The 18,831-nt window shown below is 42.3% G+C and overlaps 1 protein-coding gene and 1 long non-coding RNA gene across 6 annotated transcripts in view; one reads left to right on the forward strand and one right to left on the reverse strand.

Moving 5' to 3' along the window:
- LOC138747608 (uncharacterized) overlaps positions 1-9,920 on the reverse strand; it is a 31,360-nt gene extending 21,440 nt beyond the window's left edge. The window contains exons 1-2 of the long non-coding RNA XR_011347576.1: positions 9,733-9,920; positions 9,441-9,492 (exon numbers count right to left, since the gene is read on the reverse strand). This is a non-coding gene — a long non-coding RNA (uncharacterized lncRNA). The remainder of the gene's footprint in view (positions 1-9,440; positions 9,493-9,732) is intronic.
- The window catches only part of LOC138747605 (phosphatidylinositol 5-phosphate 4-kinase type-2 beta), a 105,608-nt gene that overhangs the window by 78,748 nt on the left and 8,029 nt on the right, over positions 1-18,831 (forward strand). For all 5 annotated transcript variants that reach the window (XM_069906979.1, XM_069906980.1, XM_069906981.1 and 2 more), the window contains 2 exons: positions 11,079-11,192; positions 13,632-13,887. In XM_069906979.1, the coding sequence (XP_069763080.1) occupies positions 11,079-11,192; positions 13,632-13,887 (370 nt within the window). The remainder of the gene's footprint in view (positions 1-11,078; positions 11,193-13,631; positions 13,888-18,831) is intronic.

Genomic DNA, 18,831 nt, shown 5'->3' on the forward strand with positions numbered 1-18,831 from the left:
TAATATTCTTCAATATTAATAGATGGCCATAGGACCATTCCAAGTAATTAATGCAAGAACAAATCTTAATGGATCTTTATAATGCCAATTTTAAACCTTTCAAAATAACCTAACTTAATCCCTTCTCAAGATTGGCTAGGGCAATATGTGCATGGGTTTCATAACATTTAACCTCCAATGAACTTCACAGCTGTAAATGTAATTACATAATTTGCCTGTGCCGTTTTATCAAAGATGCCATTTTTTTTTAAAATTTAGACGTACAGCAAGGTAACAGTTCATTTTGGCCCATGAGTCCGTGCCGCTCAATTTACACCCAATTAACCTACACCTCTGGTATGTTTCGAACAGTGGGAGGAAACTGAAGCCCCTGGGGAAAACCCATGCAGACACAGGGAGAATATACAAACTCCTTAAGGACAGTGCAGGATTCGAAATCAGGTCTCGATCATTGGCGCTGTAAAGGCATTGCACTAACCGCTACACCAACTGTGCTGCCCCACATTAGAATACCATTCTAGTTTTGGTCATCCAGCTACAAGAAAGATTTCACCAAGATAGAAAAGGTGCAGAAGAGATTCACGAGACTCTAAAAATTATCAGGTTTGGCAGACTTAAGTTGATAAGGATAGGCTGGGACTTTTCTCCCTGGAGCTTTGAAGGCTGAGAGGAAACCTCAAATCATGAGGGCAACATGAAATCTGCAGCTGCTGGTGTCGAGTGCAGTGTACAAAAGTGCTGGAGAAATTCAGCAGGTCACACAGTGTAAACATAAATTTGACGAACAAGATATTCCACCAGACACCTTTAAACCTCAGTAGATTTTATTTTAATTTAGGAAACCACCACCCAGCTGGTTCCACTATTTCCATCTCTGCCTACTCTGGACTTTTATTTACTCCCCTTCTTTCTTCTCCTCCCCCAAGCAATGCCCTCTCCTATCTGTCTCTCCACCTCTCGCACCTGTCCAACACCCTATCACCTCTGCCACCTCCCCCACTCCCCTCCCAGCCTCACCTTTTTCTTCCCCTTTATCTACATGATATCACCTCCTTCCCTTTAGTCTTGGTCAAGAGTCCAGACCTAAAATATTGAATGAACATTTCTACCCATGGATGTTGTCTGATCTGAATCAGAATTTATGTCATGAAATTCGTTGTTTTGTGGCAGCAAATAAATAAACCACCTTACCAAATAAATAAAAATAGAAATAGCCCATAAAATGTGTGATCATAAATGTCCATAAAAGGCTTTTAAAAGAAAAAGACAAAGTCAGGCAGTGTCTGTGGTTTATTGTTCATTCAGGAATCTGATGGCAGAAGCTGTCCTTGTGCTGCTGAGTGCTTGTCTTCAGGCTGTACCTTTTCCCCGATATAGTAGAGAGAAGAGGGCATGGCCTGGGTGGTGAGGGTCCTTGAGGATAGGACTGCTTTCTTAAGACACCACCTCTTGTAGTTATCCTCGACAGAGCGAAGACTTGTGCCCGAGATCTTGCAGGCTAAGGTAACAACACTCTGGAATTTTTTCTTGTCCTGAGTGTTGGCACCTCCATACCAGACAGTGATGCAACCAGCCAGAATGCTGGTGACATACCGAACCTCCTCAGAGTCCTCACAAAGTCTAGCCGCTGGCGACCCTTCTTTATGATTGCATCGACGTGGAGGCTCCAGGACAGATCCTTGGAGGTGTTGACACCTGCTGAGTACCTCTTAATGATTCTTGGTGTGTGTTTTGGTTTAGTTCAAAGCTGCTGGTTGCTACAATGTAAACAGACTTTGCTGGATCTCTGCAGGCGGAGGAATTTGTTGTCAGGACGTTTTTGTTTTCTCATTGTATCCTGATAATTTGTCATTTCTAAAATAATACTTTACATCCACACATCCCGCACAATGACTAGCTTTTTATTTGAAGTGTGTCGACCATTGTTGTGCAGTTGTCTGGTCTCGCCTGTGGCTGTGAGATGAATGGGCTGTCAGTCTGATCTCAGCTGCTATTGGTCGTGCGTGCTCAACACATCAATTATCTGCTCCACACTGTGAATTCACTGTAGTGATAGTCCAGCCCAGAATATAAATAAACACACTAGTGGGGATTGAGTAATAAACCGCATGCGTAGTAAGTATTAAGGAGTGACTAGATGCTTTAAAATGCATTACAATAGGCAATTGTAACTTTGTAGAGAAGCACAAACACTGCAGCTGCTTGAATTTCAAGCCAACAATGAGAAGCTGGAAGATCTCAGTGGGTCAGTCAGCATCCCTGGGAGAGATAGTCGATATTTCAGGTCAGACCCTTTATTGGGATGAAGTAGTAGGAAGGGGTAATAAAATGTATATCAAGGAAGGAAGAAGATGGAGAGGGGGCCAAGAGGCAGAAGGTGAGAGAGGAGGGGAGACCACTGGAAGGTTGGAGAGAAAGTGGGTTCGTGAGTTGGGAAAGGTGGAATGGAAGCTGTGGGGTTATCAAAATGTGGAAATGTTGATGTTGGCCACTGGTTGTGGAGAAAGGTGCTGCATTGTTCCTCGTTTGCTTGGCAATCGACGAGACCAAGGACAGAACTCTGGCAATGACAAGGGGGAATTAAAATGTTTGGCAGCGGGCATGGGCTGCCAGACAGAGCGCAGGTGATTTTTCAGTATATTTATTGCTGTGATGTGAAATCCTGAGAGTTGACACATAGCAACCTCCCACGCGCGACATTGAGGGAGGGGAGGGAGAACACCACGGTAAACTCCCCGGCTTTTCTTCGGAATAGAGTCATGGGATTGCTCATGGTTTTGACTTCTGTTTTTGAGCATTGCTGTGTGGAAGTGGAAGTAGCCCAGCAGGAAACGTGGCTTGATTTTAAATGTCCCCTCTCCCCAGCACCAGAATTGTGCACCTTTCCTGATCATCTCGAACACCAGCTGCTGTCACAACTGAGATGAATCTGGGAGTTGCCCTGTGCAAATGTGTCAAGTTGCATTTATTGCTAGGGAATGCTTGGTGAAACATGGCCAGTGACTGCCTCCATTAATCACTGTGATCTCAATTCCAGTATCTGGGATAACGTACATGTGAATTTTTAAATTGCAACATACAGCACGGTAACAGGCTCTTTCAGCCCATGAACCTGTGCCGACCAATTAAACCCAACTGACCTACAATCCCTGCTACGTTTCAAATGGTGAGAGGAAACTGGAGCTCCTGAGGAAGTCCATGCAGACATGGGGAGAATGTCCATTCTCATTACAGTCAGCGCAGGATTGGAACCCAGTCCCAATTGTTGGCGCTGTAACAGTGTTGTGCTAACCGCTATGCCAACCATTTAATATTTTCCTGCATTTGAATCAGAATTTATTGTCCTGAATAAGTAATAAAATTCAATATTTTGTGGCAGCATCAAAGTGCAAACTTTCATATAAACCGTCTTTTAATAATAAAAAAATTAGTGCACAAAAATTAAGGCTGTGTCTTTGGTTCATCGATTATTCAGAAATCTGATGTCAGCGGGGAAGAAGCTGACCTTGTGCCATTGAGTGCTCGTCTTTAGGCTCCTGTACCTTTTTCCCAATGGTAGGAGAGTGAAGAGGCCATGGGGTCTTTGAGAATAGAGGCTGCTTTTTTAAGACACCGCCTCATGTAGATGTCCTCGATGGAGTGAAGTCTGGTGCCTGTGATGTCGCAGGCCAAGTTACCAACCCTCTGGAGTTTTTGCTTGTCCTGAGATTTGGCGCCTCCATACCAGACAGTGATGCAACCAGCCAGAATGCTCTCCACGGTACACCTGTAGAAGTTTTTGAGAGTCTCCGATGACATACCGAATCTCCTCAGACACCTCACAAAGTCTAGCTGCTGGTGAGCCTTCTTCGTGATTGCATCAACGTGGAGGCTCCAGGACAAATCCTCGGAGATGGTGACACCCAGAAATTTGAAGTTCTTGACCCTCTCCACTACTGAGCCCTCTTTGAGAACTGGGATGTGTTCCCCTGACTTCCTCCTGAAGTCCACAATCATCTCCTTGGTTTTGCTAACATTGAGCTCAAGGTTTTTGATGTGATACCACTCTAAGAGCTGATCTATCGCCCTCCTGTACGCTTCCTCACTGCCATTTGTGATTCTGCCGACAACTGAGGTGTTATTGGCAATCTTGTAGATAGTATTGGAAGTGTGCCTGGTCATGCAATCATGGGTGTATAATGAGTAGAGCAGTGGATTAAGCATGCATCCTTGGGGTGTGCCTGTGTTAATAATCAGTGAGGAGGAGATAATGTTTCCAATCCGTACTGACTAGTCTTTTGTTGAGAAAGTCAAGGATCCAGTTTCCGGGGGTGGGGGGGGAACATTACAAAGGCCCAGAGTTTGTAGCATTTTGACCAGCAACCAGGGAATGGTATTGAAGGCTGAGCTGTACTCTATGAAGAACAGCCATGTATGAGTTGCAGTTTTCGAGGTGATCCAGAGCTGAGTGGAGAGCCAGGGATATTGCGTCTGTTGCCAAACGATTGTGACGATAGGCAAATTGCAGTGGGTCTGGATCTTTGCTTAGGTATGTGTTAATTCTGGCCATGACCATCCTCTCAGACATTTCATCACAGTAGACATTAGTACTACTGGGCAATAGTCATTGAGGCAGCTTTTGAAGCAGGTGGGAACCTCTGACTGCAACGATGATCAGTAATGTAGAAAAAGATAAAACAAAACATACTATAGAACATTGCAGCATAGAAACAGGCCCTTTCGGCCCCTCTAATCTGTGACAAACTCTCTGCCGAGACCCACTGACCTGCACCCAGTCTGTAGCCCTCTATACCTCTCCCATTCATGTACCTGTCCAAATTCTTCTTAAATGTTAAAATTGAGCCCACATTCACCACTTCAGCTGGCAGTTCATTCCACACTCCCCCCACAGTCTGAGTGAAGATGTTCTCCCTAAACTTTTCACCCTTAACCCATGACCTTTGGTTTGTATCTCACCTCCCCTCAGTGGAAAAAAAACAATCTACATTTACTCTGTCCATCCCCCTCATAATTTTAAATACCTCTGTCAAATCTCCTCTCATTCTTCTATGCTCCAGGGAATATAGTCCTAACCTGTTTAACCTTTCCCTGTAACTCACTTCCTGGAGTCTGGGCAACATCCTAGTAAATCTTCTCTGCACTCTTTCAATCTTATTGTTATCTCCCTCCTGTAGTTAGGCACATAATACTCCAAATTTGGCCTCGCCAATGTCTTATGTAACTTAAAACATAACATCCCAACTCCGATACTCAGTACTTTGATTTATGGCCAATATGCCAAAAGCTCTCTTTACAACCCTATCTACCTGTGATACCACTTTCAGAGAATTATGTATCTGTATTCCCTTTGTTCTATTGCATTCCTCTGTGCCTTACCTTTTACTGTGTACATCCTTTCCTGGTTTGTCTTTCTAAAATGCAACACCTCACACTTGTCTGCATTAAATTCTGTCTGCCATTTTTCATCCCATTTTTCCACTGGTCCAGATCCCTTGGCAAGCTTTGAAAACCTTCACTGACACAATGCCTCCAACCTTAGTGCTATCTGCAAACTTGTTGATCCCATTTACCACATTATCATCCAGATTATTGCTATAGATGACAAACAACAATGGTCCCAGCACCGATCCCTGAGGTCCACCACTAGTCACAGGCCTCTAGTCTGAGAAGCAAACATCCACCACTACTCTCTGGCTTCTCCTGTCTAGCCATTCATTGTTGAATCCAGTTTACTACTTCACGATGATTACCTGGTGTCTGAACCTTCCTGACTAACCTCCCATGTGGGACTTTAGCAAAGGCCTTACTAAAGTACATGTAGACAACATCCACAGCCTGTCCTTCATCAACTTTCCTGGTAACCTCCTTGAAAAACTTTATGATTAGTTAAACATGACCTACCTACCACACACAAAAAGCCCTGTGAATGCTGCACCTGTTTAGTGATGGATGTTGAGTAAATATAAATGCAAGTCCTTTGCTACCAATATACACCTTTTTTGAGTCAAAATAATACACACTCCTCAAATGGCTTAACATGAATGCACTCACACACTATTGGGTTGGAACAATTTAGTCAAAGCTTGAAGGCTTTGTGTCTCAAAGCAAGGAGCATTCGTAATAAGGTGGATGAATTGAATGTGCAGATAGCTATTAATGAATATGATATAGTTGGGATCACAGAGACATGGCCTCGGGGGACAGAGGCTCGGAGCTCAACATCCAGGGATATTTGATGTTCAGGAGGAATAGACAGAAAGGAAAAGGAGGTGGGGTAGTGTTGTTGGTTGGAGGGGAAGTAAACGCAATAGAAAGGAAGGACATTAGCTTGGAGGATGTGGAATCGATATGGGTAGAGCTGCGAAACACTAAGGGGCAGAAGACGCTAGTGGGAGTTGTATACAGGCCACCTAACAGTAGCAGTGAGGTTAGGGATGGTATTAAACAGGAAATTGGAAGTTATAAAGGGTGACTTTAATCTACATGTAGATTGGGTGAACCAAATTGGTAAAGGTAATGAGGAAGAAGATTTCTTAGAATGTATGTAGGGTTGTTTTCTAAACCAGCATGTCAAAGAACTAACAAGGGAACAGGCCATTCGAGACTGGGTATTGAGTTATGAGGAAGGGTTAGTTAGCAATCTTGTTGTGTGAAGCCCCTTGGGCAAGAGTGACCATAATATGGTGGAATTCTTCATTAAGATGGAGAGTGACTGACTTCATTCAGATACAAAGGTTCTGAACTTAAAGAAGGGTAACTTTGATGATATGAGGTATGAATTGGTAAACGATGCTTAAAGAACTAATGGTGGAAATGCAATGGCGATCATTTAAAGATAGCTTGGATGAAATACAACAATTGTACATCCCAGTTTGGAAAAATAATAAATCAAGGAAGATAGTACATCCGTGGCTAACAAGGGAAATCAGGGAGAGGATCAAATCTAAAGAAGCGGCATATAAACTAGCTGGGAAAAAAACAATATTCCTAGGGACTGGGAGAAATTCAGAGTTCAACAGAGGAAGACAAAAGGATTAATTAGGAAAGGTAAAAAGGGATTATGAGAGAACGCTGGCAGGGGACATAAAAAATGACTGTAAAAGCTTTTATAGATGTGTAAAGAGAAAGAGATTAGTTAAGACAAATGTGGGTCTGTTACAGTCAGAAACAGGTGAATTGATCATGGGGAACAAGGACATGGCAAACTAATTGAATAACTAGTTCTGTCTTCACCAAGGAAAACATAAATAATCTTCAGGAAATAATAGGGGACTGAGGATCTAATGTGAGAGAAGGACTGAAGGAAATAAATGTAAGTTGAGAGGTTGTGTTAGGTAAATTGAAGGAGGATAAATCCCCAGGGCTGGATAGTCTGCATCCCAGAGTGCTTGAGGAAGTAGCCCAAGAAATAGTGGATGCATTAGTGATAATTTTTCAAAACTATTAAATTCTGGATTAATTCCTGAGGATTGGAGGGTGGCAAACGTAACCCCACTTTTTAAGAAGGGAGGGAGAGAGAAAACGGGAAACTATAGACCAGTTAGCCTGACATCGGTAGTGGGGAAAATGCTAGAGTCAGTTATTAAAGATGTGATTGCGGCACATTTGGAAAGTAGTGATATCTTCGGACAGAATCAGCATGGTTTTATGCAGGGAAAATCATGTCCAACGAATTTTATAGAATTTTTTGAGGATGTAACTAGGAGAGTGGATAAGGGAGAACCAGTGGATGTGGTATATCTGGACTTTCAGAAGGCTTTTGATAAGGTCTCACGCAGATTAGTGTACAAACTTAAAGCACATAGTATAGGAGGTACGGTATTGAGGTGGATAGAGAATTGGTTGACAGGAAGCAAAGAGTAGGAATAAACGGGTTATTTTCAGAATGGCAGGCAGTGACTAATGGATTACCACAAAGCTCAGTGCTAGGACCCCAGTTATTTACAGTATATATCAATGACTAAGATGAGGGAATAGAAATCAGCATGGATGGCAGCGTTAGCTGTGTGGAGGATTCAGGGTGACTTGGACAATTTAGGTAAGTGGGCCAATGCATGGCAGATACAATATAATGTGGATAAATGATTAGAAAAAGGAGAGATGCAACGAGACCTGGGTGTCACTGTGCACCAGCCATTGAAAGTGGGCATGGAGGTACAGCAGGTAGTGAGGAAAGTGAATGGTATGTTGGCATTCATAGCAAGAGGATTTGAGCACAGGAGCAGAGAGGTTCTACTGCAGCTGTACAGAGCCTTGGTGAGACCTAGAGTATTGTATACAGTTTTGGTCTCCTTATCTGGGAAAGATCCTTGCCATAGAGGGAGTCACTAGATTGATACCAGGAATGGCAGGACTTACATATGAAGAAAGGCTGGATCAACTAGGCTTATACTCGCTTGAATTTAGAAGATTGAGGGGGAATCTTATAGAAACGTATAAAATTCTTAAGGGATTGGACAGGCTAGATGTAGGAAGGTTGTTCCTGATGTTGGGGAAGACCAGAACCAGGGGGTCACAGTTTAAGTATCAGGGGGAAGTCTTTTAGGACTAAGATGAGAAAAAAAATTTCTCTCAGAGAGTGGTGAATCTGTGGAATTCTTTGCCACAGGAAGTAGTTGAAGCCAGTTCCTTATCTATATTTAAGAGAGAGTTGTGGCTAAGGTGATCAGGGGCATGGTGAGAAGGCAAATACTGAGTAGATGATCAGCCATGATCAAAATGAATGACGGTGTAGGCTTGAAGGGCCTATTTTCTATGTTTCTATTAGGTTTATGTCACTTGTACCAAGGTGGAGTGATGATGTTTTGTGAGCAGTCCAGCTTGACCTCTCATACATAGACAGCAAGTAAGACAGAGTACAGAGGTGCAGCGCTAACGTAACTTTACTGTTGTGAATAAAACACAAAAGTCTGCTGACCACAGGTTGAGAAATACTGATCTAGAATAACTTCTCTGTGCAGCAAACCAAGAAACCGAAGAGCCCCAAATCTCCTGGTCCAACTAATACAGACAAATACTAATCAGCAACTTTCTGGAAAAAAAGTACAAGGACACGGACACTAAAACACTGTAAATGCGGACAATATCTCAGTGGGAAATAGATGAATAAGTTTCCTGTCAGAAAAAAAGATTATGAACTTCAGAGCTTTGTTTTGAGACTTATTTTAAAATAAAGTGCAAAGGAACTCGTGCAGTGATGTTTCTGATCAAACGAAGCTAGGGGTAGCCAAGATTACCGTGATGAAATATGCCAGAAAAATGATGAAGCATTTGTGTTTTGCTTCTCGTAAAATTAGATCTATGAAAGGAGGCACGTGAGTTAACTTTCCATTTGCAAATACAAAACCCTGAGAGAAATGCTCTGCTCAGACATTTGAGTGGCATCATCACCACTCACATTTGCAACAAAGCAAAGGCGTTGAACAAAAAATATATATTACCGTCTGCTTTCTGTTTTCTGGGATTTTCCAGTTGATAGTCATTTATTCACAGCTGTAATATTGAAATAAAATTTGTATCAGATTTTGATGAATATTGTTACAAGATCAAGCCAGCAACCACAAAGAAGGCACATCACACGGGTAAAGATGAACAATTACTTTATTAACAAAAATTTACCTTCAAACTTTAATTCAAAATCCCCCCCCCTTTTATAACAATGCCCACTGGTTACTATGCAAATTTCTATAACAGTGTAAAACTAATAAATTCCCCAGCCTAAATATAACATACGTAATCAAAGTCTAAGCTATACTTCCAACCAGCCCACAGAAAAACTTAGACACAAAACTTTGATCTCAACCGAAGCAAAGATCATAAACAAAATTCAGTTTGTTTGGTAAACTGAAGCCAAAATATCTTTGCAAGAGAGAGAGAGAGCAAAAAATTTGAAGTTGTCTTGTGTTGCTTGCAGAGAGAGGAACAACTGACTTGGTCCGGATCCTTCTGGCTGCCTTCGGAATGTTCATCCTTTTTGAAATCCCAACATTCTAAACTGTCCTCCAGACCATGACTCATGCTCTGGGCCTCCTTCCACTCCACAGCACCACCCAGTGGTGGTTTATCGTCCAAGTCCAGAAATTTAGAAATTTTTAGATCATTTTCTGCACATGCTCAGTCCATCTCCCACTCTCTCAGTGACCATCCTCACTGGGAAACTAATATCACTTTAATTTATATGAGAGTTTAACTGTCATACACATAAGTACAATGTACAGATGCACCAAAATTCTTACTAACTACATCCTTATTCTGAAGACACACGAATAATAATAGTATATTTTGAATTACCATAATGCATCATCAGACAGAAAAACAGATAATAAATATATAAGATAAATAAATATTCACCTTGGCTCTCTAAGGCAAACTGTCACTTTTTAACATAAAACCACACATCACATAGGCCAATACACAACACAGAACTCTGTAACAATATCTATAATCTGACAGACAGACTTGCACCAGTTGCATTTGGGTTTGCCTGAGCTTGGGCTGTTGGTCGACATACCAATTGATGTATCAATAGGGTATATGTGAGGAACAGAAAATAATCAGCACAGAAGATGTTTTTTTGAGTTGTGGGGAGAGGGCATGAAGGGAGACTTCCTTGTTTCTCGTACATTACAAGCAAATTTACATTAGTCATTGAAACATTTTGAATGTTGAAGGGGATGGACAGTGTAGATATAGAGAGGTTGTTTCCCATGGTGGGAGAGTCTAGGACAAGAGGACGTAACTTCAGGATTGAAGGGTGTCCGCTCAGAACAGAGATACAGAAGAATTTCTTCAGCCAGAAGGTTGTAAGAATGTGGAATTTGTTGGCACAGGCAGATGTGGCCAGATCATTGGGTGTATTTAAGGCAGAGATTGATAGGTTCTTGATTAACGAGAGCGTCAAAGGTTATGGGGAGAAAGCTGGGCTGAGTGGGCAAATGGATCAGATCATGATTGAATGGCAGGGCAGACTTGATGGGCTAAATAACATCTTTTTACTGCTATGTCTTATGGTCTTAATTGATTTTTCATATCATGTAACTTGCATTATATGTAAGCGCTTTCTACATTTTTTGTTTCAGGCCAAGGATTTGCCAACACTGAAAGACAACGACTTTCTAAATGAAGGGCAGAGAATTCAAATTGGAGATGAAAATAAAAAAATGTTTCTGGACAAGCTCAAGCGTGATGTTGAGGTCAGTAATCGTTAGTGCAGTTTACTTCAAAACTTAAATACGCTGCATGAAAATGGCTTGGAAAAGAAGGCATGCTTGGTCAGATTGGGACCCAATCTTTCATGCCATGTTTAATACTTGATGCATTTATGTTTGCGAAGTTCAATCCTTGCTCCTTTCAACAATGTCGCCACTCTTACTTATGCATCCCTTCTCCATCCTCCAAAGGTTAACCTGTGCTTTACACCTCCTGCAAACTCAGAGAGGAGCAGAATAAATTGTTCATGAGATTGTAAAGTTTAGCTTCTGGGCAGAATCATCTGATTTCTCCATGCTCCCTGCATGTAAAATGTCCTCCTTTTGGAAGTCTCTCAAACAAAATATTGGTTAACGGCACACTACTTTAATTTCCCCCACCCAAGGTGCATCTTCTGCATGTGACTAACCTGTACAACTGGGTCTGCGGGTTGTGTGAAATGGAAGCAGGGTGAATTATGGGCTCTTGGTCAGCTTACAATTGCAAGATCTTGACACCAGCACTTCCTCTCAGTTACTGAATTACCATTTGTCCAAATTTTTAAATAATCATTTGAGACCTTCCGGCCCATGCCACTAAATTGCACCCAGTTGACCTTTAATCACCATACATTTTGAAGGGTGGAAGGAAACCAGACACGAAGAGGACGTACAAACTTCTTACATAGAGCTCCAGATTTGAACTCTTGTCGCTGGCGCTGTAACAGCGTTGTGCTAACCAATGACCAAATGTATCAATTAACAAGAATCTAGAACTTGCTATTGAACAACCATGAACATGGCTACACCATAGAATGTTAGTGAGCAAGGATTGCTGTTGGATTTTTTTTCAGTATCTGCCAGACGTGTCCAAAGCTCTAAACCTCAAAAAGCTGTCGAGCCAATTCAGAATTGGGATTCATATTTTTTAATGATGTAATCTGGAACAAAGCCGGATCTGTGGTGTCTGTTGAACCGCTATGATCTAATTCAGTGGGAGAATGGAAGGGGGCTGACAAGAAGCTGACAAGAAGTTCTAACATTGGCAGTCATATTGGGTCATATTTTAAATTTAGACATACAGCATGGTAACAGCCTTTTCAGCCACGAGCCTGTGCCACCCAATTAACATACAGCTTGCTACCTACGTTTTGAACAGTGGGAGGAAACCCATGGAGATAGAGGGAGAACGTACAAGCTTCTTACAGACTGCAAGGGATTTGAACCCCGGTCCCGATCGCTGGCACTGTAACAATGTTGAGCTAACTGCTATGCCAACTATGCTGCCCTGACCATCCTCACTGGGAAACTAATATCACTTTAATTTATATGAGAGTTTAACTGTCATACACATAAGTACAATGTACAGATGCACCAAAATTCTTACTAACTACATCCTTATTCTGAAGACACACGAATAATAATAGTATATTTTGAATTACCATAATGCATCATCAGACAGAAAAACAGATAATAAATATATAAGATAAATAAATATTCACAGTTGCAGTTAGTGCAAGAAAGAAAAATGATGGTCCCGGAGTAATTTAGGGTTAGGGCATTTTGGGGAGGTCCAAGAGCCTGATAGTTATTTGTTTAAAAAAAAGTTCATGAACCAAGAGGTGCTGGACTTTGGGCTTTTGCAACTTCTGCCTAAAGGTAAAGAGGTTGTGACCAAGGAAAGGGAATTCTTTTTGACATTGCCTTCTTGAGGCAGCGCCTCACATAGATGTCTTCACTTGACAGGAAGGTGGTACCCATGATGGAGCTTTCTTCTGTGTTCCTGTGGTCAAAGTTCATTGTGGTGTTACTTGGCTCTGTAATCAGCTTGGTACTGCAGCTTTTCAAACATTGATTGGGTGCTTTTATTTCATTCCATTATGTTACCTCCTGACATAAGGGTCCCAGTGGTCCGACTAGATTTTCCATGGTCAGTAGCGTTTTTAATCCTTCTAAATGCAATTCCTTGAGACTTCAGAGAGTTTATTTCCCCAATGAGGTATGTGAGATCTCACCACCCCTACACAAAGGAAGCTGGTTTACTCAGGTGCTTGGAGCACTAAAGTTGGTCTGTTTCATGTCTTAATACAGCTGGAATAATGTGCTAATGTTGGAAGCTCTTCAAAATATACATTCCAGGTGTGAGGTTGAGATGAACAAGTTGGAGAGTCAACGTTTCAGGTTAGGATCCTTTATCACTCTTGATAAATGGCCTTGACTCAAAAATTAGACCAACCATTTCTACCCATGGATACTGCCTGATTTGGTGAGACCCTCCGGCTTCTCATTGTTCACTCAGGATTCTGGCATCTGTATTTTGTTGTGTTTCTCTGTGTTATTTGGAAAACTCCCAGCGATGACTGCCTCCACCTGGGCATCTTGCTGGACTGATGATGGACGGTTAGTTAAACCTCCTCATTTTCCCAACTTTACTTTTTTCAACAGTTTTTAGCACAGTTGAAGATCATGGATTACAGCCTGTTGGTTGGCATTCACGATGTGGATCGGGCGGAGCAAGAAGAGGTAGAAGTGGAGGAGAAAGGTGAAGAAGAGGACTGTGAAAATGATGGAATGAGCCATCCTGTGGGCTCGTACGGAACTCCGCCAGACAGTCCTGGAAATATGCTGAACTTCCCACGAATCTTTGGACCAGGAGAGTTTGACCCAACTGTGGATGTGTACGCTATAAAGAGTCATGACAGTAAGCAAACAAGTTACCTTTTAAACAATATTTTCAATTTAAGTATTTTTGTTGTAAGTTATTGCAAACTATTCATATGTAGCAGCTTTGTTGGGGGCACCATCACCAGACAAAGGAATGCTTTCCACCGGCCTTGTCAGACATCCGCAGGTTGTCCCGATTTCTATCAACTAAATATATTTGTTCCTTTTTCAAAGTAAGAATTCTATTCACCAATTTCCTCCCTCACATGGCAATATGATGGACCAGATAATCCAATTCTGTGATATTGGTTGAGAGATGAACAATAAAAAGAGCGTCAGGAATAATTCCCCTGCTTTGAAATAGTGCCATGGAAATTTTTACTTCACATTAGGGCTTAAAGAGAGGCTTCATTTAACAGTGTCATGCTCTCTCACTTCTGTCTGAGCTTACATTTCTGGACGTGAACACAAGATCTGCAGCTTCGAAAGTGAGAATGCCACTGGTCTGTGGTGTGTTGTGTGTGAGCAGTGACTACAGTGTAAATGTGTCTGAATTGCTTTCTCTGATACCAATTTCTTTGCTAGTTTATTTTAGAATCAGAGAAAATTCACAAGAAAATAAAGGAGGCTGTTTGGTCTATTCTGTCCATGTTGTAGTTGAAGTGTTTAATATCACTATGGCTGAGCAAATGCAGACACGTGAGTCTTTGATGCAGCTCACTGTCTCCCCTGGGTCTCAAAATACACCCTAAAAACTCTAGAATTCCCTCTCTGCCTCTTTCTCCCTCATTAAGAATTTTCCTTCCAAATGCAGCAGCAATTCACTTCCAATTTAGTGTAACTAAAGTGTGATGGTACAACCGAATGGCATGCTCACCCTTTCTGATCATTTCAAAGTTCCCTCTATGGGATGAGTCTGGAGTCACATGAAGGCCAGACTGGACAGTGGTGGCAGGTATCCTCCCCTGCAGGATGTGAGTGGACAATCGATTTTTAACAACCATCAGGTCGTTTCCTTTTCCCCCATGGCTGTCTCTACTCCGACTATCCAAATCCCAAATGACCAATGGAATTCAAGTCCACAGCTGCAGTTATGGGATCTGATGGCTTATTGAACAGGCCTCTGGACTGATGGTCTGGTCATTTAGCAGCTTATGTCACTACTTCACCTCTTGTTGGTGACATCAGATTACAAAGCGAATTAAATATATTAATGTTGTGAATTGCATTTGATGTGGTCTTTTCACTGGTTGGAGAAATACTTGACTGAACATCCCTGACGCTCAGTCTCCTGTCATCTTTAACCCTCTGTCCCCATCCCACCGTAGGTCTCTCTCCTTGGCCTCCCACATTGCTTCAATGATGCTCAAAGTAAGATCAAGGAATAGCACCTCAAGCTCGAGGAGTAGCATCTCATCCTCTGCCTGACCACATGACTCCTCCATATTAACCCTATGGACTCCATGCCCCTGTTTTTTGGGACTACCAATAAGTGCATATACTCCATGTCCCAGTTTTCTGGGACTGGTTTTATACCCAACCACCAGCTGGTTTGTACTGATTTTTACCCATGGACCAAATCCGGAGTTTATATGATGAAAGGTTAAAAGTGGCTGGAGTCCAAAGGCTTAAATTATGAAATAATTAAGTTGAATAATTTGAGGTAATCGTCCCTTTTGTTTTTCTCTCTCTACAGATGTGTCTCTACATTTCGATTTCAGTTTGCTTCTTTTTTTCCTTCAGTCTCTAGATTGATCTACTTTGACGAATTTGGTTTGCATCCTATCACGGACATTCTCTGCTCATTCACTCTGCCTCCCTCTGCAACTTAAAAGATACCATATATTTTGGCATATGTCAACCTTATGATAATTCGGGTCCCCATTTTCAGCCTAATTTTCATGGTTTTATCATAGATCAAGCATATAAGTCGACCCCCGCCCCCCGCCCCCACTATTTTCTGCAAGGAATGTGCCAGAGACTGGCGTCCGGGCCTCCCAGCAACAACCCAAACTTTGTTACAACACCCCAATCACCAAGTAACAAATCTGTAAATTAAGCAAGCAAGTTTTAAAAAAAAAGTTAAAAAATAAACCTTTGCTTCTGGCCGGGAAGATGCCAAATGGAGCTGGGTCCAAGTCTTCAGCATCAGCTCCAGCTGGAGTCGGCGATGGCAACTCCATTGTCAACATCAGGTGCGGTACTGTCCACATCAAAGAAGTTGCCTTGCTACCTGAGTGTGCTTAACGCAGGAACCACGGCTACATGGCTGGAGCGGCAACCTCGGACTCCCGGGCAGGAGCAGCGACCTTGGGCTCTACAATTGTAGAATGTCTGGGTGGGTTATGTCAGCATCGGCAAAGGGGAGGTGCTTCCAGGGTCGTCTTAATCGCGGACTCTACGTTGAATGGTTTTTTGAGTTAAATTTAAGGTCTAATTTTTGTATCTGGCTTATAAGTAGACCTCTGATTTTTGAGTGCTTTTCTGAGGGTTTCAGGACTTGATGTCCCTTGAAATATACAGTAGTTGCTTCTTCCTGTTGTAATGGAGAACCCTTGACCTGAAACATTGACTCTATTTCTCTCGCCGCACATGCTGCCTAATCTGCCAGGCCCTTCCAGTGATTTCCATTTATGTTTTGAATCTCCAGATCCTCTGATTTTTTGCTCCACTTCCAAAACCTAACCAATTTGAAGTTCACCTCATCAAATATTTCCCTTTATGGCTTGTTCCCAAGAATTTATTATACTTCCATGGGCAAGGTGCTAATTTAGTACAGATGGGATCTGATTAAGAGTAGGATATTTCTAAATGGGAGCCCCTTATCCTAATTCTGATCATTTAGTATTCTGCTCGTTTGTACTGCCACAGTTTGCGAGTATGTGGTAAAAGTGCTAATTGAAGATTATTACTTCCAGCTGTAGATTGTTTTATGGCCTTCCGAATCGGTGTTACATTTGGCAGGCATAGAGAGATGCATGGTCAAATCCAATGGAAAATGGTGTTTGTCTTGGTCTTACTGGGTTACTGGGGGATGTCAGGTCAGAGGCACTAGCAGTAAAAATCTGTTTGATCTTCGTTGTTGGAGCCTTTTGAACTGCTGCTAAAATATCCCTTGTTTCAGACTCGACTCTCCCTCTGAGATGGGGAATAACAGAATCTGTAAATTTCTGCTGCCATTGTTCCTGAATATTTTTTTTCAAATGCCTTTTCTAATTAATACCATTGTCCGAATACAAAGGTTCTCATTAACCTAAAGAAAATTTTGTGTATCAGATGTGTAGCTTCAGTTCCACTTTTTAGTTATGATCACTTGCTGCAGAACGATTTCCACCTGAAACATTAACCTTTCACATTCTCAAGCAAGCCAACAGTGACTTTTCTTTTCCACCTTCAGTTTTTATTCTTTTAAAGTTATAATCATTCAACCTTCTTTTTGCATCCTGTTTTGTTCATCTCATCTGCACACAGTGCTGTCACAGTGTGACAGTGTAAGGAGAATTCAATCCCAGTCTGGATTTTCCGCTGAAGCATCTACACTTCCCTGAGCGACTGCTTCATGAGGTCCTTAAGTTTGCCACTGTTTTTCTGAATGAACACCAACTCTGGACTCCCAGTGGATTCCAGTGTGGGATTGCAAAGTTGGGATCTTAATTGGAAAATCTCCCAAACAACCTGGATTCTGTCGGACTGGGGTGAGGAGTGATTTGCCATTGATTTCAAGAGAGAGAGATCCATGTGGGACTAATAGGCACTACAATTAAAAAGTTGCTAGAAATGTTTCTAAGTAGCTTAGATTATGTATCTTATGGAGATAGATAGATTAGATGAGAGCAGGGACACAGCACTCCCGTGGGGTCCAACCGCCCAGTCAGAGTTCTGTCATCTCCATACAGGCTTAAAATAGCCCATTCATGAAGCCAACAGTGGTTTTATTTTAAAATTCTATGGTCCCGGGGTCTGGCCAAAAGTGGCAGCTCCTATGATTGGCAACAGCCACGAGGGTTGCAGAGGAGACAACCCACGGGAGGGGTCTCTGTGGCTGAAGAACACACAGGTGGCAGATTGTTCGTGACTCGCTGGCGATTGCAGTCGAGGGATTCACACCAGGCAACAGACTGCTGGAGACTGGCTTGAGACTGGCTGAAGGGATACCAGCTATTGGAACCAGGGTGCTGAGGGTTTCCTGACTGACCGTGTCAGAAGTTCGGAACTGGAGCTCAGGTTGTCTGTGGTTTGGACTGGACTCTGTGGTGCTGCTGGAGCACTGGAGGCAAATCCACAGAAACTCTGGCTTTCTTTTGCTTCACCTTCTCTGACTGTAAGAGGCGCTTCAGGCAGTTTCTGCCAATGGCAAAGCTGTCTGCCTTGCAGCAGAAGAAACCAAATTCCTTGTAGTATTGCACTGTTTTTATTACATGACAATATAGGAATCTTGGACTGGTTTTGAATATTTCTGAATGACTGCTTTGAGAATTTCACTCCTTGATGGTTCTGGATAAATCAGGGCTTTGCTGTCAGTCATTTCTGACAGAGAGCATCATTGAGTTATACAACAAGGAAAGAGGCCAAACTCACCCCACACCAGTTGAATTGCCTACCTGAGCTGGTCCCGTTGACCTGTGTTTGGCCCATATCCCACCAAACCGAATGTCTTTTAAATGTTAATTTTAATTTAAGGATACAGCACGGGTAGCAAGGCCGTCTAGCCTATGAGCTTGGGCTGCCCAAATACACCCATGTGACCAATGAAACCACTCACTCCAGATGTCTTTGGAACGTGGGGGGAAACTGGAGCGCCCAAAGGACATGAAGTACAAACTGCTTACAGATAATGCCAGATTTGAAGCCTATCGCTGGCACTGTAAGCGTTGCGCTAACTGTGACTCCACAGTACAACATTGTAATTGTCCCTGCCTCTACTACTTCTACTGGCATTGTTCCACAGGGCCATCACCCTTTGGGTGATAAAGTTACTCTT

This window comes from Narcine bancroftii, chromosome 12 (genome assembly GCF_036971445.1).
Source record: "Narcine bancroftii isolate sNarBan1 chromosome 12, sNarBan1.hap1, whole genome shotgun sequence".
Lineage (NCBI taxonomy): Eukaryota > Metazoa > Chordata > Chondrichthyes > Torpediniformes > Narcinidae > Narcine > Narcine bancroftii.